The sequence below is a fragment of the Schistocerca cancellata genome, chromosome 2, assembly GCF_023864275.1.
Source record: "Schistocerca cancellata isolate TAMUIC-IGC-003103 chromosome 2, iqSchCanc2.1, whole genome shotgun sequence".
Classification (NCBI taxonomy): Eukaryota; Metazoa; Arthropoda; class Insecta; order Orthoptera; family Acrididae; genus Schistocerca; species Schistocerca cancellata.
The window spans coordinates 800,200,398-800,226,187 of record NC_064627.1 but is presented as its reverse complement, the minus strand read 5'-3'; the positions used below and the strand labels follow the sequence as shown (position 1 = coordinate 800,226,187).

The 25,790-nt window shown below is 37.7% G+C and overlaps 1 protein-coding gene across 2 annotated transcripts in view; it reads left to right on the top strand.

Moving 5' to 3' along the window:
• The window catches only part of LOC126162659 (nucleolar MIF4G domain-containing protein 1), a 121,383-nt gene that overhangs the window by 31,814 nt on the left and 63,779 nt on the right, over nucleotides 1–25,790 (top strand). For both annotated transcript variants that reach the window (XM_049919299.1, XM_049919300.1), the window contains exons 4-6: nucleotides 8,152–8,314; nucleotides 9,904–10,025; nucleotides 21,184–21,377. In XM_049919299.1, the coding sequence (XP_049775256.1) occupies nucleotides 8,152–8,314; nucleotides 9,904–10,025; nucleotides 21,184–21,377 (479 nt within the window). The remainder of the gene's footprint in view (nucleotides 1–8,151; nucleotides 8,315–9,903; nucleotides 10,026–21,183; nucleotides 21,378–25,790) is intronic.

The window sequence follows — 25,790 nt, the reverse complement described above, 5'->3', positions numbered from 1 at the left end:
CCCATCTTGCTGAAACCAGTTTGGAAGTCCCTCACCCAGATGCTCAGTTTAAGGCATCAATTTGTCTCTCAGCATGTTCAGATAAGTCTTGCCCATTACATGTTCATCAAAGAAGAAAAGTCATAGCACATGAGCTTTCCACAAGTCACACCATACTATCATCTTTTCGCAGTCCTTTTGGATGGACTTATCCAGCCTGGAGGATTGCCTTGAGACCAGAATCGAAGATTTTGTATGTTCACTTCACCATTCATGTAAAACACAGCTTCATCACAGAACAACACACAGTCTTTAGTAAATTTGATATTTCATCCAAGTTATCTGAAAACTATTTACACATATGGATGTGCCTATTTTGATTGTTTTAAGTTGTGCAATACCTGTAACTTGTACAGATGAAACCTCTCCTCTGCCAAGATTTTGTGGATTGTTGACCTTGGAACACCCAACTCCGTGGATTTCCAATGAAGCAATTTCTTTGGGCCAGCATAGACCTTGTTGAAGGCAGCCTCTTTCGTTTCGTGTGAAGTCTTTGATCATCCTGACCAGGGCTTGTCCAACACACTGCCTGTTTCTTTAAACTCAGTGATTTTAATTTCCTTGATGGCAGTAAAACAAATAGATCGATGATGAGAGTGTTGAAGGTTAAATTCTTCCACAATTTTGCGATATGATGATCCTTCTCCTTCACTTAACTCCACTTGTTCTTCTGTAGTCAGAGCCACCATTCAATCTGAAAAAAAAATTATTAGAATTAATTTTATGATTATTATTATTTATTAGAATTCCCTATGTATCCAGACTTTGTGGACACTCTGTAGAAAAACATCCAAAGCCCTACTCTCAGCTCCTCTCAGCAAGACTCTGTATGCTTCCATGTTTTGTGTCATCTGATACATCTGTGCATGGATACCCCAGGTTTTGTCCATAAATATTTCTACTGATTCCCTATTTTTCTGTGTTAAGGTACTCAATTTTTCCTAGGAAAACTTTGTGCTGTTTTGCTTCTGATAACATTGTCATAACCCATCAGTTAACTGCTGGTATGTTCCTGCCTTACTGAGAACTTCACCTGCTAATTGTAAATCAGCCACACAGAGAGTAATCTTGTGTGACTGACCACTCATTGTGGCGGTAGCCTTAACACTGTCAAGGAATGCAATTACAGCCTCTGTTAACTTGCCAGAAAAGGTGTTACTAACGTAACTGTCAAAGGATTGAAAGAAGAAGGGGATGGGGGGCTACCTACACTACTGTCTTGGCTTCCTTAGCCCCTTATTTTATCTGCTAAACCACAGCCTGTAAAATTTCTACATGCCTACATAGCTTTTGCTGATGTTGGGAATTTAACCCTGACAATACATGTACCTGCTTTTTCAAAGTGGCAACAATCTCACTCATAGTAGCAGAATGTGTTTGTGGCATTCTGTGCAATTTGGTACTGTCATTAACAACAACACAAAATAAAAAGAGAAAACTGCACTTCCAACACATACATAATAATTGCACACTAAAATTTCTGTCGTATCATTGCCCAATGAGACTCAGAGCAATCCTGTGCCACATACCCCAATTGCCTACAAGTACTACACGTGATTGGCACAACCTTAGTACGTGGCAACTCACGCCCTGATAGATAAGTGCCCAGCAATTACATTTGCAGCTAGTTAATCTGCTACTGTTCCTGGTTGGGTAACATTTCTGATTGTTTCAATTGAAACCATAAATGATGTTAATGCAGGTGTCAAATAAGTTTCTGTAACATTCTCCTTAGACAGTGACAAATGCTCTTGTGGTTTGCGAAATGGCATTTTAAGGGTGCTACTGATGTCTCTGTGAGTTGACATGGCTCATTACAGATACACATATACACTCAAAAGGCCATCAGTGAAGAAAACACTCACTCAACAAACCACATTGTGCTGGCACTGCTAGGTAATGGTCGATGCTGTAGACATAGCTTCACCGTCATATGCGTCTTGAGGTGAAAAAAATTCTGGCACCGATGCCGCGACACAGCTATTTTCTTACACGAATTTTGTGACCTGATAAGCTGAGGTCATTTTGTGAACAGGAGATTATGCACAGAGTGTAGGGGAGCGGTCCATTTCATGCCCAGATGCATCAGTGACACAGCAGTATCTGTAATAACACGTATTTGTCAATGCAAAGTGTACAGAATTATGAGTGCCATCAGAGCTACGGTCAGAGGCTGGATGCAGGCGTGCGTGCTGCAAAGAAGTGCCGATGCCTCGTCAGTGTGGTGTCACATCGCTCCCACAGGTTAGTGCCACGACTGCACGCTACGGTGGTGGCATTGGTGGGGGTGCGAGAAAGGTGCTGTCCATACAGACTCTGTGAAGACCCAGTGCATCCACCACTTGAGCACTCTCAAAGACAGCACCCGTGCACTCAGATGGACACTGCCAACCGTGCTCCAGGATGTCGGTTATCGTGAAGACTAGGCCCCGGTCATCCACAACGGATTGACCGAGATGGCAGCAGATGCTCATAAGTAAGCCAGGAGGTTGCACAGACGTGCTATACCCAGTCAGTGTGAAGGTGGCAGCTTGCGGATCATCCACGATGACCTGTAATGTAGGAGGACTAGCCACACCCCAGTCTCATCCACTGTGACCCCACAGGGCTGGCCACTTGCCAGTCTTCTCATCTTCAGTGACCTAGTAGGCAGCAATGACAGACCACACCTGTGGTATGCATCAGATTGGCTGCATCTTGGTGTCGAAGTTAGCAAGCAGGCAGTAGGCAGGCAGTTATCGATGAGCTTGTCACGATTTAACTGAAACTCAATAGACTGTCATCCTCTCTTGTTCTAACTACGTGGACAGACTGGCAGCGTGACAAAATATGGTATTGTGCTCTGAAAGCCTCACTATTTAAAGGGCCCGGTGCACACCTATGACATGTTGCCTCTGAATGTACGAGCACAGTTGCTCTCGTTTATCTGACCTGTCGGCACTCCTTGCCTCCCTGTGGTAACTCAGTAATTATTCTGGGGGTCTCTGAGCTCGGTTCTTTCTGTCTACGTTTGATTTTATAACGGTGCTCGAGCAGTGGAGCTACGTAGCATTACCTCACAGTTCTTTGTTAAGTAGCACCCACAACACTTGTGTTTCTGTCTACTCTTGAGGTTTGTTGCATTGGCAGTACGTTTTGTTGACATACCGATAATCGGCCCAGTGCTAACCAACTCTGTTCTGAGCCCACTTGGTAGAACTTTTAAAAAAAATTTTAACATGTAGAATGAAATTATTCTGTTGTGCAACTTATTATTGGGTAGGTGATCAAAAACTGGGTGCGACATTGTGCACCCCTTTTGTTCTAAAGACAGCCGTAATATGGATTAAGGAATGTAATATTTTTCTTCTGGGATTGTAATTTTGTACATCGTTGTTCCTATTTAACTACCGTATACGTTTACACTTCGTGTGAGGATAAATATACTGCGAAGCAATGTTCAAACTGCCTACCACCTTAAACATATGTCTTCTGTTTAGTTGCAACAGGCCCCACATCTGTGATAAACTTCGCGTAAGGAATAAGTCTCGACAACCGTGGAATGCCCACGAAAACTGCTGTAACCCGACACATATGTAGTATGGGTTAAAAATTTTACTCGAGAATGGCTGCACAGTTGAAACAACAAAGTACACAAACTAAAAATAAAATGGAATTGAATAATAGCCAATGCAGGAAAATTATTTATTTTAAGAAAATTTCTACAAAATTATCAAGTGTGAGCACCACATATTATTCTTACAGTACGTCTTTGAGTAACGTAGGCATACTCTCACAAAGATTAGTTACCTCAGAACATTATTTCATACAACATTATTGAATGAAAATACACAGAATATGTTAACTTACTGGCTTGTCACCCCCTAAGTTTTGCAATGGTTAGAAGTACATGTGTGGCTGAGCGGAGTTGTTTTAGGAATTCCAAAGTGCTTTTCCCCACTTAAATTCTCATCAATGTGGAAACCTAAAATGTTTGAAGTTTCCAATCTACTTATTATTTTCTCAGCACATGTTACACTTACATTTGGTGTAGTACCTCAAGATGCCCAGAAATGAACATGTTGTGTGTTTTTTAAATGAGACCATTTGCAGAAAACCATACACTAATATTTTTAATAACATTGCTTACTATTTCTTTTACTGCTGTAAGTATATTTGAATTTATTACAATACTAATACTACCTGAAAAGAGAACTAGTTGTGCCTGTTGTATATTAGATGAAATGTCATTTACATACACGAGAAACAATAGTTGACCGGAGATTGAGCCTTGTGAAATCCTGTAAGCAATTTCTCCCAAATCAGAAGACTCTCCTCTTCTTACATTGGTTGAATTACTGGGTACGGATGTTTTGACTGTAGAGTGAAACTTGTCAATGACAGAAGAATAAATAGTTTGTTCACCCCTAGTTGTCCTTGGTGCAAGAATTTATTGGAGTAACTTGACCCGTCTGAAGTGGAGGTTTTCACAGTCTTGTGATGCAAGAAAGAAGTTCCACCCAGTGATTACATTATGTCTATATATTGGAAGAATGACAAATTGGAAAATCTGCATAAGTCATTGTAATTGCCATTATAGTATAAGTACCAGGTCATTGCAAATATGGTTCATGTAAAACCATCTGCTCAGAAAATATAGTTTCCTTCCACTTTTGATGATGGATATCAAGCATCATTGAAAAAGTGAGCTACGGAATTGACTAGAGCCCAAGTCAGTGGTGGTGGTGGTGGTGGTGGTGGTGCTACTACTACTACTACTACTACTACTACTGGTCCTGATGATGATGATGATGATGATGATGATGATGATGATGATGATAATGATGTCAGTGTGTTTTTACAATCTCTTGGCAACTGTTGTCCATGGAGGATTCCTGTCTGTGACGGTCTCTTCTCCAGAAATCATTGCCTCATTTGTTTTCCCTTATTTTGATGGGTAATCAGTGACATTTACCTTGTAGATAAGAATAAATGTTTTGTCTCTTTGCAACTGGAATTTTTATTATTGCTTAACCACACCAGTTTCACCTAATTGAATTAGGCGTTATTAGTGATTTTTATGCCTCGTGTGTGCATTTGCCCCACCATATGAATCAAAACATAAGTTTCCAGTCAGCTATAGTTTTGCATTGCACTGCACAAGTTGACCCATGATTTAAGTTTTCAGTCAACTGCGTGTCTCATCTGAAACTTTTACTGGCTTTCATCACATCTATGGCGCAGTACCAAAAACTTTGCAGATACAACAATATAGCTATACCCTGATGCTTGGCTCAGTGTTCCAGTTGTCTCCCCACCTAATTGTGGTTGACATAAGAAATTTTGTGTTATTTCCTTACTGAATTTGTCCCATGTGTCAAGATTGTATTCATTGATTCAAAAATACTGTTAAATGTTATAGTCCAGTAAAAGCTTATGTTGGCCAGGCTCTTTGGGCCTGTGACATGGTTGAATCTCTTCAATGATTAGCCGCTACAGCTCAGCTTCTACCTTCTTTGTTTTTGTTTGTCTTTTGATTTGCTGTGGAATTATTTGCACAGGCTTCTAGTAATTATTACACTAAGCATAACCTGCTGCATACTGATAGTATTTTACTTGTGATGATTTTGTGCATCTTTCCTAAACTTGATTTGGACAGTGCTCCACACGAAATGGTATTCTTCTTATAGTGGCCTTGGATCACCTGATTATCTTAGCTGTGGTTCTGTATCTTAAGTATACCTAAATTGTGGTGAAAGGAACCTCCCTGTGACAGTAAATACAAATTTTGCAGATATTTTTCTACAGCAAGAGTCTCTGCAAGAGGGCCAAGACCATCTGGTACATACTCTATCAAATAAGTATTGTGAGTTCATGCTGAAAACCCTGAATCCTGGATTGCTTCTGCCTAAAGATATTCATTGATGAGAAGATCCCTATGTGGCTGAGCCATGCCATTATGAAGAATAAAATCTCCACCTGTTGCACTAGTGTAAACATAAACATGTCACAAAGCATGTTATCTCTGCAGACATAAATAGCCACCAGTGAAATGTAGGTCTTTATGTCCACATAATAGTATGTTAATCCACACACTGATACTGCCTCTTTTGAAGGCACTTCTTTCACAGTTATTTGATGGATCACAACAGATCTCAATTTCTCTAATAATTGAAACATGGCTGATATAATATATATGCTTTATCAAGACCACACTTTTATGCTCAACAAGCCTTTGTACAGTGCATGACTCACGTTTGAAGTGAATGAACAGTCTTCCATTGACTTGCAAGCAAGTGTACATGATAATTTACTCTTGTGATGAGTAGTGAGAGCTACATACGTGACTGATTAGGACACACATCCAATCATCATGAAGCATTCTGTATACAGTACTTGATGATATTCCCTCCTGATTATTGCACGAAGAACAGGACATTGTCTAGTAGTGAGGTGGTCTAAATCAAGACAGCCCTACATATATACCATATTCAGAAAGCCCTACATACACAATATTTCAAGAGAGACCATTGCAATGGCGAGAGTAAGAAGTTGGACCTTCTCAATGCTGAATATGTGATTACAAATTGTTACAACATTCTACAAACAACAGTGGGGTTAACATTTAACTACCTGGCCATTTCTGGCCGAATTCAATCTGTTACTAATTTGTCGAAACACACTGTGTTCATTTATGTTCCATAGGTGTGATCGTGGAGCAGACTCTTCAGCGATATGGAACTAGTCAAACGCTGCATTAACAAAGACGAATGGCTGTCTGAAACTAATAATGTACACTGCATTAACAGTTGTATGTCAGTAAACTATACCTGTGCTAATATATGATATATTTTATCATAAATGTCATTTGACAGATGCAGCTAGATTAAGGCTGCTGCTAGACTTTTCCATATGTTAAGCTCTTCACATCCTGTTGTACCTGCAAGTTTTGTAATGTTAAGTATCCATCTTACATTAGGTTGTCAGCTTGGTCTTTTCTTGTCTCTGGAAATCCAGCTAAAAAGTTTTAGGTACATCTGCTGTCCATTCACTCAGTTACATGTGCCACCAATCATTTTATTTTCAATTCGATTAAATGTTTTCCACTCCAATCTTTACCTGATCCATGTCTTTTTTTTTTTTTTTGCCTTGCATAGTTATTGCCGACGTGGGTAAGTCCATCATTCTTTCAGTTTCTGAATGGATTTCTTAGTGAAAGTGCGTGTGTCACATCAAAACTGATTATTTACACTTAATTTACTGTGTATTCATTGGACTCTCAAATTTGACAATCATGGTTATTTTAACAAGAGTGCCCCAGACCATTTGTACTCTTTGCTATTTACCCAGTCGTGAGTTTCAGCTGCCTCAGCTTTTTTCAGTATGTTAATTTTACATTATTTTTGTCTTATTATTATTTATTTTCAGACCTATTTTCAAACTTACCCTAATGAACTATTCCTTACATTTTTTATGTTCATTTGCACTAGAACTAAACGGTACACTGTCATCAGCAAACCTAAGGTGATTTAAATGTGATCCACCAATACACTAACCTTATTCATGATTACATTTTCATGTTATGAAAATTGTGCTGTGGAGTGTACTTCTTCATCTTAAAACCTTAAGAGATGTTAATGCTGTGAAAAGATTTGTACAACACAGGAGCATCTGACATGAATATGTCCACCCCATAGCACAATTTTTAGAGATGATGATGTAATTAATATTATTATATGATGACTGTGTATTATTCATCATTTTATCACCTGATGATGATGATTGTATATTTCACCTAATGCAGTACTGTGAATAATTTTTTGAACCTGATCGTGGCAAGACAACTGAAACTGGTTCAATAATTAAGTATTTTATGAGCCGCTCAAGGTGATAATATGATATTTTTCAAATATTTAAGAGCTGTGAGGCATCACCTCCTGAAAATGTATTATGAACTGTTGTGATTACAGCCTGTTAAATAAAACTTACTTGATTTTCTAGCCGCTTGTGCAGAGATAAAAAATGGCATTTTCACATTTGCAGTTGTGAAAATGTCATCAGTGTAAATTACCAACATACCTAATTATTTTTTTCATCTGTTAATTAGGTTCCCTTGTATCACATTTGTTTCAGGTGGAGCAGTTGTATATGAGTAACAGCAGACATGACATGAATAAAATTTTATCAGAATTGCTGATGGAATCACTTGTAGTACCAGTAAGGACACCTGAAAGACTGATTATGGAACATGCGTTGCTTGTTGCTGTTTTGCATAGCAATGTGGATACTGAAGTAGGTACGTTTCATTGTTCAGCTTCTGCATATATCTGTGGATTGTTTTGAATATATCGTCTTGCTATCTCTCTCTCTCTCTCTCTCTCTCTCTCTCTCTGTGTGTGTGTGTGTGTGTGTGTGTGTGTGTTAACTCAAGTGGGTAATGATCTTATTTCTCTTTCTTTCCGTCAACATTTTTAGAAAGTGCATACGTTTGTTAAATTTCACTTACTGGAAATATTGCTTGAAAGATGTAGGTATGTTATCATGAATTACATTTTTTGATTCCATTAGTAGGAGACAATTACTTACTTTTTTCGTCATCCTGTAGTTTGGTTTTGTAAAGTATTGGGTAATCTTTACTAAATATGATGTTGCTAAACACAGTATGTGAGATGGGATCTAAAAGTTACTTTTTTCTTCTGGATGGAGTGGTAATAGAGGTGTGTTCACCTTTGTGATGGTTCTACATATACCGTTTTGAATTAGTTGACCAACTGTCATCCATAGGTAGGTGTTAGGTCATAATACTTGTTTGTGCACTTGTTTTTCCCAGGTCTGGCAATTTTGCTTCTACAGACATGACAGAACAGTGCACTAATATCAAATTCAGCTGAAAATGTTCATTGCTTTGTGGATCTTATGAAAATCTCTTGCTACAAAAAGCAGTTAGTGTATACTAGATGTTATGAAACAGACTCTAAACAAGGTGAAAAGCTTTATTTTAATATGTGAGACTCAATGTGAAAACAGTGTTTGTTTTCTTAGTTGTTAGTAATAGTCCATCATTAAATATGGTATTCAAGGTACCACAGTTTAAACAGCTTTATTACCTTCAAGTGCTGAAATGATTTCATAGGAAACTGCAGAATAATGGCCACATGAAGATGTTGAGCAATTGCCCTCAGGAAGTATTTTGGAGTTTACACAACATGCTGCAGTCCCAAATCCCAGAGCTGTACATCCAACTGATCCATTGAACAGTCATGCCTTTAAAAACTGTTTGCCTTAGTCAGTCAAGTGTTGGGACAAGTACATTGATACTATTTTGAAAGTGAAAAAAGTTTTTATATGTTTTGTGAAATATAAAATATTTAATTGTAAAATTCCTGTTGCTTTTGAGTCCTTCCTCTTGTGAATTCTTTTGTGGCAGGAACAAGTTAACCCTTTCAACCTTTTCTATGTGGTACAACAGTTCATCATTTTGATGTAGCCATTTAGCCATTTTGACTGTTCCTATTCACTGGTGCACCACACAGTCAATCTGAACACAAGTGTAGTAAGAGGTGGCTGCATTAACTAAAACTGTTACATTCCTTAACTATTACAAATAAAATGACAAAACCTTCAAAGCAGAATAGTCATCTCATATTATGATCTAAGTAATTTCAGTCATTGTTAATTACTTTCTTTTATTCTTTATGTTATTATACAAAAAATACACTGCTTTTAACGTGCTCAACTGCTACCAAAATGCAATTTTTGGTTGCTGAGAGACAGACTGAGGAAAAAGGCGTTGAGAGTAGGGAGTACTCTAATATTCTTTCGTGTATCATTATATTATTGTGAATCAGTTGAAAGTTTACTCATGTGAAGTCTTAATTCATGCAGGTATACACTTCTTGCAAGCAAGTGTAAAAAGGTTTCATGAACTGTGCAGTGAAATAAAGGATACTGAAGACAAACAACTTGACAATATAGTGCTAATAATATCTCATCTGTACAACTTTAAGGTAAGTGGAATATTTTGGAATAATTGTTGAATGTTCCTCCTTTGATCTGTTGGATTTTTCAAGGAACTGTTGTGCAAACAGTCTCTGTCATTAACTTTTCCAGTAATTTCAGAGTTAGACAGACACACACAGGATCTGTCAGATGAATATTTTTATGTTTCTAGCCAAACTGACTTATCCTCATTAGACACAGTATTTTGACAACTGACCTACTCATCATCTTCAGGTACTCCAAGCAGTAGCCTTCTGTGTGCTTGCTACCTGTACTCCAACCAGTTGTGAGATATTGAGTTGTGTCAACTGAATTTAACCTCAGGTTACCACTGTGCCTTCCGATGGACATCATTTTTCCTGTATCCACTCCATTATTCTGAGAAATGCACAGTTTCTCATAATTTGGTGTCTCTAACAAATGATTCCTGAGAGCTTAATAGATGAGTTCCCAAACCTTGTTCAAATTGAGGCCTTTGCTCCTGTTTGTAAGGTTTTCAGATATCTTTATTTTGATAGTGAACCTACATCTTCTTTATTGCATAGCCAATTTTCCTTGATGAGAGTGAAAGGCCATTGGATGCTCTCTCTCTCTCTCTCTCTCTCTCTCTCTCTCTCTCTCTCTCTCTCTCTCTCTCTCACACACCTTCCCCCCTCCCCCCCAACCCCCACCCCCACCCCCTCAACAATCTCAGTCTCAACATAAGTACCCATTCCTCCATTTCTTTGGAAAACCATTTGTAGGTGTTATTGTTCTTTGACAAATCGGTCCTTGTCTATCCTTGCCACAGCACTTCGTTTTGATGACTGGCAACAGAGGTATAAAGGTAAATACTGGTGTGTGTGGATCTTCTGTACTCAATGACCAAGGGATCTATCTACTCTTCTACATCTACAACCCATACAACTCTAAGGTAGGGTGTACATTTAATACATTGAGGACAGCAAGCCAGCTTTCTTTTTCATGTTCCATCATGAATTTTATATTAGGATAAATAAGTCTGAGTGTTCCATGAAGTTATGATGTTTTCCATTCCATGTGGCAATACCAGAAACATGTGTACATACGTATTAGTACACATTTGTGAGCTTGCAATTTGTAGGTTTTAGTACCTTTACTTACAAATATTCCTTACAGATGTTTGCTACATCATTTGATAACTGACTATCCATTGCTGTCCTATCTCTAATAATATACATACTGACTTTAGAGCCTGAATGAAGAGATCAGTAATTATCAAATGTTTTACCCATTAGTTGCATGGATTCCGAAAGTAGGACTCTAGCAAAGAGAGAGGCCATATTGAAACTGACCATATCTGTGTCTTGGATGTTGTAAGTAACTGATTTGGTACAAAAAATCAGCGGAGTTGTGAATGTGATGTTCACACTTCCCCTCATTTCGGCTGGGAATGTACTTAATGTATTTTACCAACATGCTGTGTCCATACTCCAGTGCTACAAACTGTTAGTTGTAACGGAATACCTTCCTTGTGTACCTGAGGATGGCTATTAAATTGTGTTGGCAGACATTAATGATGTTATGAGGCATGCCTAATGCACTGAGAAGGCTTATTACCTTATTTTCAATTGAGGCTGAGAAAGAAAGAGAAAATCAACGATCACTTTTCTAAACTTTGCTGGCTAAGACTCCATAACCGTGGCAACCATGCATTTCACTCCCACAGTAGAATATATAAGTCCAATGTGTGATATTAAAGATGACGTGGGCCCCTGGAAACTAATTTGTAGTCCTATTGCATTTTGCACAAATGTACTACTTACTTTCTGGTCAGTGCTACACTCCTTTGCAGAATCGTGGTTTCCTTTGTCACCTGCCTCCATTCTTTTCTGTCCATGCTTTTTTTTCCAATTCCTATTGCTTTGAGGTTCTCCTCCATATCTTCAAACCACCATTTCCTGGATCTTTTTCTTCTCTGTCTCCCTTTGGGGTTTCCTGTAAACACTTTCTTAACATTTGAAGTTCTGACATTCTCTGTACATGTCCAGTCCGTCTTATTCTTCCTTGCTTCATTTTCACTACAATATTCATCTGTCCAAAAAGTGTCTTTAGTTCTGTGTTTGTCCTTATTCTCCAGCTTCCTTCTTCTTTCACCACCCCAACCATCTTTCTCAAAATCTTCCTTTCCCATATCAGTAACTAGCCTTCCTCTTTTATGGTAACCTTCTAAACCATGAATTACTAGGTTTTAAAACAGTCAAATGTAATTGGTGTTTTCCCCTACAGATATTTCTGGATTTGAATATATTCTGTAGGGAATAGTAACATTGGTTTCCATGCACTATCCTTCCTTGAATTTCTGCTGCTGTCCTCATATCATCTGTTGTTATTGAGGTATTTAAACTTTTCCAGTATTTGGTACTATTTCCAGTTTACTTTTATTAAAGTCTCTACTCTATCCCCACCAAGATCTCCCACCATCATATACCTTGTTTTTCCTTTATTTGTATACAGTCCTAACTTTCGCACTAATCCTTCTAATGCAGTGTAATTATTCTTCAAAGCTCTGATACTCCTTGCAATTAATGCAATGTCATCAGTGTATGCTACCACCTGGACCTGCTGGCTCAATATTGATCCCTCTGGGTTTATTGGCATTTGTCAGATTATCTCCTGTAGTGCTAACTTAAAGAGTAGTGCATAGGTCACATCCCTCTGCCACAGCTCCCTTCCCACATGGAACTCTCCTGACAACTCTTCCTCTATTCTGACCTTGCAAACTGTTGCTTTCTTTGTAATTTTGGTCAACTTCACTAATTTTTGTGGGATTCTAAAATGGTTCATACTTTGGAGGATCTTACTCCTGTGTGGGCTGTTGTATGCTTGTTTACAATCAATGTACAACTGATAAAGTTGCTTGTCGTATTCATAAAATTTCTCTAGCACTTGTCTCAATAAAAATATCTGGTCTATTATGGACCAATTTCTCCTAAATCCAGAGTGATAATCCCCCACTATCATTTCCACACAGCATTCTAGCCAAGAGGCTACAATCTTGCTAATCACCTTTCAGGTTGTATCTAGGAAATAATCCTGTAGTAACTGCTGCACTCTGCCCTATTCTCTTTCTTATGTAATGAACAGATTATACTCAAGCTCCAATCCTTAAGGCACATGTCCACTAGGAAGTAAATTTTTGCAAATCACTTGCAGGAGCTGCTTCTGCAAGTCACTTGACATGGACACACCCTCAGCAAGTCAACATCTACAAGTTCTGTGTACTTGCTTCCACAAGTTAGTGGAAACAGTTGCCTGAATGTTGCTGTGAGTACCTGCCAAAATTGACAGTTGCTGGAAGTTTTGCATGTTCAGTATTGGTATGACAGTGTGATTGTCAAAAACAAGGTGGCACAAGGACTGAACCAATGTACTGTGGGAACCCATAAACATATATATTTGCCCACTGCCAGCCAAGCAAGAGCGAAAAAATTAACCGATTACTTGGTTTCACCAGAAGGAAATGAAGAGTGCCAGTAGAGACCTCTAAATTTTAGCTAATTTTTAATTGTAGTGTAAACATAAATGCATTATGTTTGTAGTAAATAATGTTTGCGAAAATTGAAAATAATTAAAAGGCGATCTCTCGGTGATCTAGCTTCCAGCATTTTTGTATACTGTTTTCAAATGCATTACGTCTGTAATAAAAGTAATAAATATTGTTTGCAAAAGTTGAAGAACAATTAACGGGTGATCTCTTGGTGATACAGTTTGCAGGATTTTTGTATGCTGGTTTCAGACATTTTATTGTAGAATTGACAAGAGGTTTTCAAAATTGCATGTGACATTCTCATAAAGTTTTTAATCGGAGCAAAGTCCTGTAATTTTCATTAGTTCAGTAATGTCTCTTGATAAATATGTACACCTCTGTACTCATTTCTTCACTCAAACATTTATCTTTTCTTAACTTTTTGATTTTCATCGTGATTTTCCTTCAATAATAATGCTGCAACAATGATGGTGACTGCTCTGGTTTTTGGCATGTCACTGTAAACATTCAGTTGCCAATCTCATGACATGTCTCTAGTGGGAACACTTCTGCAAGTACTTGCAACAAGTTACTGAAATTAACATGCCCAAGTGACTTGCAGAAGTAAACTTGTGCAAGTTTTTGTTCTAATGTAAACAGCTCAGCAAGTGTTTGCAGTAGTTATTTCAGAAGTTACTTGCTAGTAGATGTGTGCCTTTAGGCATTTTTTCCCTTTATGTACTTTTTTGGTTAATTCATTAACAGCTGTTTCTGTTGTCTATCACCCCAATTTTAATAATTTGCCATCAGGTGCCACCTTCTCCTGCTGTTTTATTATTCTTTAAGTTTTTATTGCATTCTTCACTTCCTTGAAGTCTAGAGGTATGACTTCCTGCTCCTTCACTTCTGATTCTAATTTCAATTCCAAATTCAGTTACTCCCCTTCATCACTCTAGGTCTCATCTCTGTTCACCCTCCCTTTTCCATCAGTAATTTGACAAAATACTCTTCCCATTGTCCTTGCTTTTGTGTCCAATTAGGATTCCACTTTAATCATTATGTGGTTGGAATCCTCTTTTGTTTCTTCATTTCTCTAGATCTTTCGTAGCTCATTATCATCCCACATTTTGTCCAACTGCTCTACCTTCTTCCTTTCGTACTGCCGTTTCTTCACCTTGCATAACTAGTCCACTCTTTTCCTTTTCTCTCAATAGTCTTTTGTCACTAATCTTGTTTTGCTTTGCAGCATTCTTTATCTCGCAACATTTCTCTCTTGGATTATCAGTGAGCATTCCTCATTGAACAATTTCATTGTTCTCTGGTGTTCTACCCTCCCAAGTAGTTTTTCTGTGGCTATACTGATGGCTGTTTCCAGTGCCCCCCATTTAGTTTTTGCATGCCCTTCTTTTTATATGCTGTTTCTTGTGTTGATCCTATCTTTTAATTTCCACGTGTATTCTTCCTTCTTTTCTTAGATTTGGATACTTTTTATATAATGTTTTGCTTTTCCCATACTCTTTTTGTTTCTTGCCATATCTCTGTTCTGTCTATATCTGATCTGCACTATGTAATGCTCTGTGTCTCCATCTATCCATCTACAGCTACTAACTTCCATAATGTCTGATCCATGCTGTTTATGAATAATTACATGGTCTATCTGGTTTCTTGTAACTCCATGTGCACTTCTTAATATCTTTCCATGGATGCCACGTGCTTGTAATCATCATCTCCTTGCATTGGTGAAGTCTGTCAGCCTTAGTCTATTATCATTACTGCTTTCTTGCCCTACTATGCTGCTATACATTTCTTTTTTCCCTGTTTTTGCATTCATGTACCAAGGATCATTTTTGCATTATGCCTTTGAACTTTGCTGACTTCGTCCTCCAGTTTGGAGTAAAATGCATCTTTCTCATCTTTGTCTGATTCCTCTGTAGGGGCATAGGCACACATCATTGTAATATTGATAAATTTTGCTCTAACTCTCAAAGAATACAACCTGTTGCTAAATACTGTAAAAGTAATTACATTTGTCTTCATTGAATTATGTATAAGAAAGCCAGTACTGTGATGGTCTGTATCCCCTCTGCTGTACATCAGTATATGTTTCACCAGTGCAGTCATTCCCTGTTCTTTCCATCACATTTCTTGTAGTGCAGCTCTTTTCACTCTGTAATTATCCATCTTGTCTCTAATTTATTTCAGTTTGCCAGGTCTCTTGAGTGTCCTGACATTCCAGGTGGCTCTCATGATATCCATTTTCCTTCTCATTAACCTTTTTTTTTGTTGTGTCATCATCATCGTGCAATCCATATCCTTCTGAGGCCTATGCATGGTATCCGTGACAGTTCCATTTTATGAAGTGGAGTTGTTAGCCCCATGCCCAGCCCACGAGCTGGAGGACCAGGATTTTCCATTGGGGATTACTGCCCTAGGGAGGATGGCTTCCCTTCATCTAAATAGCCGCCCTCCATGCCCTACACAAGACATGATTCATCTGACTCCTCTGTTGAGGCGTGTCTTGCTGGGTGACCCTGCTAGCAGTTATGCTACCGCCGACATAGCCCTCGACTTCGCTGGAGCATGCAGACTGTCTCACCTGACACAGAGGGTGCCTTTAATAAGAGTATGGCTCATGGTATGTCCTAAATGGGACAGAAAATCAGAAAATTCGAAAGGTGCAAGGAATGTCAGCAGCACAGATGATTTAAACAGCCAAGCAAGTTATGTTTCACCAAGCACTGTTTGGAATACAATCACTGAATGAAATATGATACATGCAGTATCATGTCAAAATCTCCACGTTTGTGGTACAGCATGTTTAAAGAGTCCATCAGCGTAAGAATGCTGGGAAACCTCATAAAAAGTCAATAAATTTTATTTAAGGAACATTTGAGACCTACTACTTAGTTCATGAAGATATTGCTGGTCATCCCACTGATCAGGCCTGGAAAATGCTGACGAGATTTGTGTTTAATGGCAAATACATACCAAAGAGAGCAGAACACAGTGGTAGTTAAACTTGGCTATAAAACAGTGTGACATGGTAGTCAAACTTGGCTATAAAAAGCAATGTGATGCCAGCAATATGTCACAGACTGATTAGAGTCTATGCAGTTTGCACTTGTAACACCAATGCTTGGAGCACTCAAAGAAGGCAACCAGGTCAACTGCAAAAATGTGTGTGCAAATTAAAATTGTCGTCTCAGCAAGAAATCCAAGAATATACCATCAATTAATCACTCTGAGAAAGCATAAGAAACCACAACTTTCTGTACTGTTCTTCTTATTCCTGTAGTAATAAGTGATTTGACTATGAAAATAGAGAGTGGTGGTACATGGTTGACAGGTTATTTGTGCATGGAATCTTAATAAGGCATCAAGTGGGTATGTTACGAATGTCTTTCCACTCTACCACTTAGTAATTATTATCTTTTCTTTTGCCTACATGTAATTAAAATTGTAAAATTCCTAAAATTTATTTTTACCGCATCCATCTGTAGTGTAATAAATATAGTGACACAGCCTATAATTGTGACATTTACCTTTTCCAGAGAAACTCTGTAGGTATTTGTGCACTATACTGACAAGGGAACCTCCCCATCGCACCCCCCTCATATTTAGTTATAAGTTGGCATAGTGGATAGGCCTTAAAAAACTAAACACAGATCAATCGAGAAAACAAGAAGAAGTTATGTGGAACTATGAAAAAATAATCAAAATACACAAACTGAGTAGTCCATGAGCAACATAGGCAACATCAAGGATAGTGTGACCTCAGGAGTGCCGTGGTCCGGTGGTTAGCGTGAGCAGCTGCGGAACGAGAGGTCCTCGGTTCAAGTCTTCCCTCGAGTGAAAAGTTTACTTTCTTTAGTTTCGCAAAGTTATTATCTGTCCGTTCGTTCATTGACGTATGTGTTCACTGTAATAAGTTTAGTGTCTCTGTTTTGCGACCGCACCGCAAAACCGTGCGATTAGTAGACGAAAGGACGTGCCTCTCTAATAGGAACCGAAAACATTTGATCGCAAGGTCATAGGTCAACCGATTCCTCCACAGGAAAACACGTCTGATAGATTCTATACGACACTGGTGACAGCATGTGCATCACATGACAGGAATATGTTGTCGACCTACCTAACTTGTACACTTGGCGAATGGGTAAAAAGATTCTTCTACCTTGCCCGATTTAGGTTTTCTTGTGGATGTGATAATCACTCCCAAAAAAGTGATGAATACATAAGAGCAGTTACCTCGCATCGGACGGACATATAATAACTGTCTGATAATAAAAAACTAAACTTTTCACTCAAGGGAAGACTTGAATCAAGGATCTCTCGTTCCGCAGTTGCTCACGCTAACCACGGGACCACGGCGCTCCTGGGCTCACATTATCCTTGTTGTTGCCTATCTTGCGCATGGACTACTCAGTTTGTATATTTTGCTTATTTTTTCATAGTTCTACACAACTTCTTCCTGTTTTCTCGATTGATCTGTGTTCAGTTTTTCGAGGCCTATCCACTGTGCCAACTTATAACTAAATCTGAGGGGGGTGCGATGGGGAGGTTCCCTTGTGAGCATATACTTACTTTAAACGGTGTAGAGTGATATGTGTATCCTGGATGAATTGTAATGTAAATCACATTGATGAAAGTTACAAAAATATTATCCTCAAATTTTATTCTTTTTGAAAGTTCATATTAAAATTCCATGTGTTGGCATAAACTGCTAATAGTTCTAGGATAGATAATGGGATGTGTTTTGTTGAATGTAGAACATTAAATTCCATCTGTTAAAATTTGCCCGTCTCTCTTCGATTTTGTCCAAGTTTGAGAAAGGAGGGTGTGGTTCCTCCTTTACAGTGTTCTATACATGAAAATTCCACCTTCCCCTGTATGAGTTATTAGTGCCAACAGCTACTGTCAACAAAATTATAGGATGTAATAACAGGGCAATCAGAGTGTGTTGAGCAGGATGGTAAACTGATAATTTTTCATGATGTAACCTACGTCCAGCATTTAATGGTCTCATTGGCCAGAGTCAATGGTCGTGTATGTGTCAGTTGTGCTTATGTCAGTGTGTGTGTGTGTGTGTGTGTGTGTGTGTGTGTGTGTGTTTTCTACTTTAGAAGAAGGCCTTTGGTGGAAGGATCAAATATATAGCTATCTTTTTGTTGCACCTGTCTGTGACTCAACATCTCCTCTGCATGGTGTGTACCAATCTATCCTTGTCATAATATTGTCGAAATTAATGGTTTGTATGCTGTGAGATGCAAAATTAGAGAATGATTCAGATATGGTCATGGAGCACTGCTCAGAATTTTGTGAAAATATATCACAAGTGTAACACTGTGCAGTAGGGTACAAGAGGGATTTAAACTTTTGACCTCCAAGTTGATTGCATGACTCCAATTTGATTGCAGGAGACTTTGTGGCCATATTAAAATTTTAAGTCTTTTTAAGGTGGAAAAACATTTAAAAAGCTACCCAATGAAAGTTGAAATATATGAGGTTCTCCAATATAGATGGAAGCATACAGGCGACGAGCATTAACTGAAAGACGCAAAAGGATGGTGTATGAACGAACAGCTTGTTGAATAATTTTGTTCTCAGTAACATTTGTCACTTGCATGTTCATACTGGATACATATCATCATCTTACAAAAATACACTGATATTTGTGAAAATTGCAACCTACAGAAGGAAGGCCTGAATGATTCCAAACTTGGAGAATGCATTCAGTAATGTGATTAAAATTGCAAACAGATGGTGTACACACAATCTCAGCTGCAGCCTATCTCATATGACTGGAAAGATAGCTTGCAGCAAGCTTAGCAAGTGAAAAACTGTCAAATGAAGTGTAAATGTGAAAAAAGAAGTGCCAGTATACCTCACCAATGTAACTATGGGTATTATCACCATGTGAGCGAGCTTGAAGAAGGAGAATGATTGCTCACTGGGAAATGGGTTTCCATACTTTTATCATTTGGGCTCATATGGGGGATGCTATTTTGGCAGAGATATCTGTGTGGAGTTGGTGGATGGAAGAAAGCAACAAATATGCCTTTTTTTTTCTGGATGGCCATAAAGGATCTAACAGCTTTGTCCACTGTGTTATTTTGATGATGGGGGACTGCATTGATGGTAAAAATGTCTCTCTTGGTTATGTAATGCTGACAGCTTCAGGCCACATTACTGTAACATGGTTCTTTGCATCAGTTGCCATGGGATAAAAAACCACAAATGCCTTGTAGTGCAATGGCTGTGAGAATAGCATCGCTGTTGGGTTGACTGCCAAATGGAGAATTGTTGGATGGCCTCTACTTCTGCATGCTCTAAAATAATGGCTGCTGATGCTTTGGTTGCTAAAGTGGTATATAATCTGGCAGTTTGCATTGTTGAGCTATTAGTTGACAGCCTCCAATTATGATGATTTGGATCACTGTTGGATTCAACATGTGACCTTTATTTCTATGTCTCGAAGGCAGTTGGAACAACAGCCACTATGCAGAGGTGGGTTTTTGGAGACTGAGATACTGTCCTTTGTCTGGGCAACTACAGAAGTCATATTGCAGCTGGACATATGTATTGGACAATAAACAAAATGTCTGCAAAGAATGGTAGGTGCCACTACATCCCTTAGCTGATTGTTTGACTACCATATGATTCATTGATCATGTCTGGGATATTGTTGCTCAGCATCTTGTTTGTCACGGTCATCCTGCAAACATTGATTTTGCGATGTGGGCTCATAAGGGGCCCTACAGGGTGGCCCTCTCCTGTTTTCATCATACTCATAGAATTTGGAGGTCAGTGCCCAGGCATCAATGTCCTGAAACAATATGACACAGTTCTCAAAAATACTAAAAAAGTCTCCTTTGAAGATCAGAAGATTTAGGAGCACTGTTAAGCAAAATGTGTATTATGAACAAATCTGTTGATAGCTCAGCATCTAGTGTAATCATACGGCTACTGGTTCAAATCTTGTTTAAGTAACTTTTTACTTTTCTAAAAATTTTATGTTTATTGACAAATGAAAATGTTAATTAACTGTATGGACTTGTACTTTTTTAATAAAAATAACATGTTTTATTTTTAAGCACTGTCTGTATGAAAATATGAGTATTCACAAAAGGCATCACTCATGTCTGTATCAAATTTTAATTTGTTTTCATATGACTAGTAATTAAAAATAAAAATGTCATCTTTATTAAAAATTATATTAGATGCAAATCATATGGGGGCAGGTTCTCCAGGAAGGTACTCAGACTCCCTTTGACAAACATTCCATTACAGTTAGAGGCTTGATGGCAGTAAATGAGGACTTCACTCCTTACTGAATTCTCCTACAAACTTGCTCATTTTTAGTGATTCTGGGTATCTAATCTGTGTCGTTAAGTCTGTTTGTGTGGCATGCATCCTTTTTAGTGTTGCAGGTTTCATAAATATAGGAGTATATGTAATTTGCCTTCCATATATTTATTTTTGTATTTACTCTTCCAAAGAAAAAAACTTATTTTATGAAAGATTATTTACCCTTATCAGTAATTTGCCATTTATGTCAATTTTCCTGATGCTTTAGTTTTAACCTTGAATAGTCACACTGTTTTACTATTATTATTATTATTATTATTATGATTATTATTATTATTGAGTCATAACAACCTTATTTAATGTATTTCTAGGTCTTTGATTCTGTACTAATGTACGACATTCTGGAAGTTTTATCAGAGACATTTACTGAAAAAGAAATTGAACTTATTCTGATAATCTTAAAGAGTGTGGGATTCACACTTAGAAAAGATAATCCAATAGCTCTGAAAGAACTGATTTTGCGTCTCCAGCAGAAGGCGGGTTCATCAGAGCACCTCAGAGAAAAGTTAGTTGTCATTCTCATATAATACTGAGTAAAGCATTTATTTGAAATTCAGATTATTGTTATAATTCTTCATATAATAAACTAAATCTTAATTAATTTTAAAACTATTATAAAGGTAAAATTTGCAGTTACAGCTGCCTCTGTAAAAAACACTCTGCATCGAGTATGTAACATGTCTAGAGAGAGGGAGGCTGTTCACTGTAGCAATGAATCATTTTTATGTATGACTGTGAATTACATTTACATTTTTTATAAATGTTCATTCCCTCTTTTGTAGATATACAGAACGATCGTTGGATACAATAAACAAAGTGAAAATTTCAGTAAACTTCAGTTGTAGCAAATTGTTAAAGTGCTGGAGTTGCATAGGAAGAAAATCTTAGATGAAGAAAATGAGATCACAGATCGTTCTGAGCAAATATTATAACAATATCTACAGCAGACTATCTGATCCTTTTCTACATAATCATTATTGTTCTTCAAATACTTCGGAGCCACCAGAGAGAACATATTTAAATCCTCTACTTGAAATTCAGCCACTTAGGACATAATCATTTCACAACTGAAGTTTAATACACACTTGTGCCTTGAATACATTTAGAGCTAAACCATTTTTGAGGTATATTTTTGTTGTGATCAACAATTCAAAGATTGGTTTGATGCAGTTCTCTATGTTTGTCCATTCTGTGCAGACCCCTTCATCTCTGCCTAACTGCCATGACCTAAATCCATTTGAAGCTGCTTACTGTAGACATGCCTTTGCCTCCCTTCCCTATAAGGCAGCAGTCCACACTTATACTTCCAGAAAATATTTTCCTTCCCTTAAACTGATATTTGATGTCAACAAAGTTCTCTTTTTAGAAAAAAATTTCTTGCTATTGCCAGTCTGCTTTTTATATCCTCTTCACTTTTACCACCATCAGTTTTCTTGTTGTCCAAATAGCAAACCTTTACCATACTTTTGGACACTCATTTTCTAATTCCTCCATCATCACCTGTTTTAACTGGACTGCACACTATTACCAGTGTCTCAGATTTGTTGATGTTCATCTTTCCATCCACACCAGTCAAATGATTTTCCTATTTCTTTTTCTGTCTCTGACAGAATGACAGTTTCGTGATCAAACCTTAAAGTTTTTTGTTTTCTTCTCCCTGAAACTAAATTCCCTTTCCAGATTTCTCCTTAGTTTCCTTCATTTCTTGCTGTACAGACTGAATAACATTGGGGGTAGGCTACAAGCCCAACTACTGCATTGCTTTTATGTTTGTTTGACTCCTGAAACTGCAGTTTGGTTTCTTTATTGCTGCCTCCATAATTGCAAAGAATCTGTTCCAGTCATCATTGACTAAAGCTTTTACTAAATCTAGAGATGCTATAAATATAGCTTTGTCTTTCTTCGATTTATTTTCTGAGGTTAGTCACGGAGTCAGTGTTGCCTCACATGTTCTTACTTTTCTCCAGAATCCAAAGTGATCTTCTCCCAGGTTAGCTTCTACTCGCTTCTTCCGTTCATCTATAGACAACTCATATTAGTATTTTGCTACCATGACTTATGAAACTGATGGTTTGGAAGTATTCACACTTGTCAGCTTGTGTCTTCCTTGACAAGAGAAATATTACATTCTTCATGAAGACTGAGGGTACTTCACTTGCATCATGCATCCCATATACCAGCTGCAACAGTTTTGTCGTGCTTGACCTTCCCAGGGATCTTAACAGTTGTGAGGGAATGCCATATACTCCAGAGGCCCTGTTTTGAGTTAGGTCATTCAGTGCCCTGTGAAATTCGTCTTCCAGTATTCCAGCCCCCCACCCCTATCTACAGCCCCCATCTCTTCTTCTTCCACTACCTTTTCACTTTCTGTCTATATAGTCTTTCTGCTTTTCAACATTACATTCTTTGCAATAACTGGTTTGCCAGCTGAGCTTTTAATGTTTGTACAGTTGCTTGCCTTTTCTCCAAAGGTTTCTTTAATCTTCCTATACACAGCATCTATGATTGCTACATTCGTACATGCTTCTATAGCTATGCATTTGTCCTGTAACCATTCCTGATTTGCAATTTGCTCCTTATGTCAACCTAATTTTTTTAGATGCTTTTATTACCTTTTACCAGCATTATTTTCTACATTATTGCATTTTCTCCTTTCCCTAAATTTAATATATCTTGTATTATCCGTTGTCTTCTCAAAGCTGCCCATCTATCTCCTATTGTATTTTTTTGCCTATTTCAGTCATTTGTTGCCTAATGCTGCCTTTGAAATTCTCAACAATCTGATTGTTTCAAATTATCAAGGTCTCATCTCTTTAACGTTTTTATTTATGTGTTTTATTCTGCTTTAATCTGCAGTTTGTAACTGATAAATTATGAAGACTCCACATATGCTTGCGGTTTCCCCAGGTCTGTTCCATGGGTACAGTTTTCTTTTATGATTCTTAAATCAAGTGTTGTCAATGATCAAATTGCATTCTGTGGAAAATTCCACCATGCAGCTTCTATTTTCGTTTCTTTCCCTCTGTCTATTTTCTCCTACCACTTTTCCTTGTGTTCCTTTTCTTCTTATTGAATTCTGCCCCTTCCCCTCCAATTACACTAAAATTTTGTTCTTCCCTAATGAACTTAATAATTTCTTATATCTGTTCACACATTTTTTTTCAATCTCTTCTTCATCTGCAGAGATAGTAGGGATATGTATTATGTATTTGTACTATGGTGCTTGGTCGTGACTGTGTGTCTCTCTTTGCTAAGAAAATCTTTTCATTACAGTGTTCATAGTTGTTTACCCACATTCCGATTTTCTTGTTCATTGCTGGAGTTATTCCTGCAGTACCATATTTGATTTTGGATTGATAAAAATATACTTATCTGGCCAGAAATCCTCTTTTTCCTGTCACCACATTTCATTAATTTCCATCATATCTGATTTCAGTATCATTATATTTCTTCATATCATGCAGCAGTATCCTATATGTTAATAAAGATGACATCCCTTGGCTAAAATATTCTGGAGGCATAGTACCCCTTTCAGATCTCTGGCTGGAGACTGTTCAGGAGAAAATGTCATCCAGAAAAGACGCTAGATGGTCACTGTTCAGGCTTCACATTTACAAGGAAATCTAGTTTTATAGCCATAGTAAGAAAAAAATTATGTTGTTATTTTGTTAGTACCTATTAACATTCTTGGCTCTTATCTTGTACACATTTTCTGATAATTCGCTTTTTCTAAATATTTAAAGCAATTTAAAAAACAAAAATTATGTTGTTTATTTTTCGGTCTCAGTTGCACAGAATCCTCATTTTTATGGTATGACTTGTTTTGTTTAGTATAGTTCCTGAATAGACATGACAGGTTGCTCAGACAGCTACAAATGATCAAATGTGATTGAAACTAGTCATACCATAAAAAGTGTGCAGTTGCAATGAAAAAATAAACAATATGAAAAAATTTAAAATATCAATGCAGCTGATAATTCTCTTGCACTGAATATGTTGACTAGAGATTTGGAGCAGTGTTATCCAAGGGGTGTGTGGAGGGAAGCAAACACATTGTCAAGCAATGATTTTCAAACACCTTTTCATACACTCATTCAACAACAAGGTCTTCATCCAGAACACTAAACTTTCCCCTTATTTTACAGTCTTCCCTAAATCCATTGTCTTGTTTTTCTGTCAGTATCTACTGAAGGCTAATAAGAGTTATACCACCAACTATGAATTTCAGCTACAGTATTTCCTTACAACTTAACAAGTGGAACCTCTAATTGAAATTACTAAATTTTGTTATTTATTTTCACATACATTTAACTCATTGGTGTACAAACAATGATAATAATACAGGGTGATGTACAAAAAGCCAGCCCCGAGTACTAGACTGCTCATTGTCGCCCACCAATTGTCGTCTACTTTTTCAAAGCTTTTCCATCTGAGTTTTGTATTGTCAGTATGAAAGTCATTGTGACTTGATTAAGACATATCTCAACAAGCTGTATGCACTTCAAGAAAAAATCACAATAGTGGAAGTGTACATGTCTGCTGGTTCACTTAAGAAAATGTGGGACATCTTTGCAAAGAGTCTCTGTATGTCAGTCTTTTTGAAGATGGTTGTGGGACTCAGCTGTTTGATACAGGATCTCAAATTAAATACCTTTCAGCTGCCTAGTTTCCAAACTTATTTATTTGGCTACCAGTTTCAACATTTTACTACGTCATCTTCAGGGCTCTGACAAACTTGTAGGAAGATTCTACCTCATTTCTGATCAAAACAGGGACCAGCAGTGCTGGTATTAGTAGATTTTTTGCTGTAGTGATCACATCATCCATCTTCTGCCGACTGTTCAGTCTACTAATACCAGCATTGCTGGCCCCTGTTTTGATCAGAACTGAGGTAGAATCTTCTTACAAGTTGGTCGGG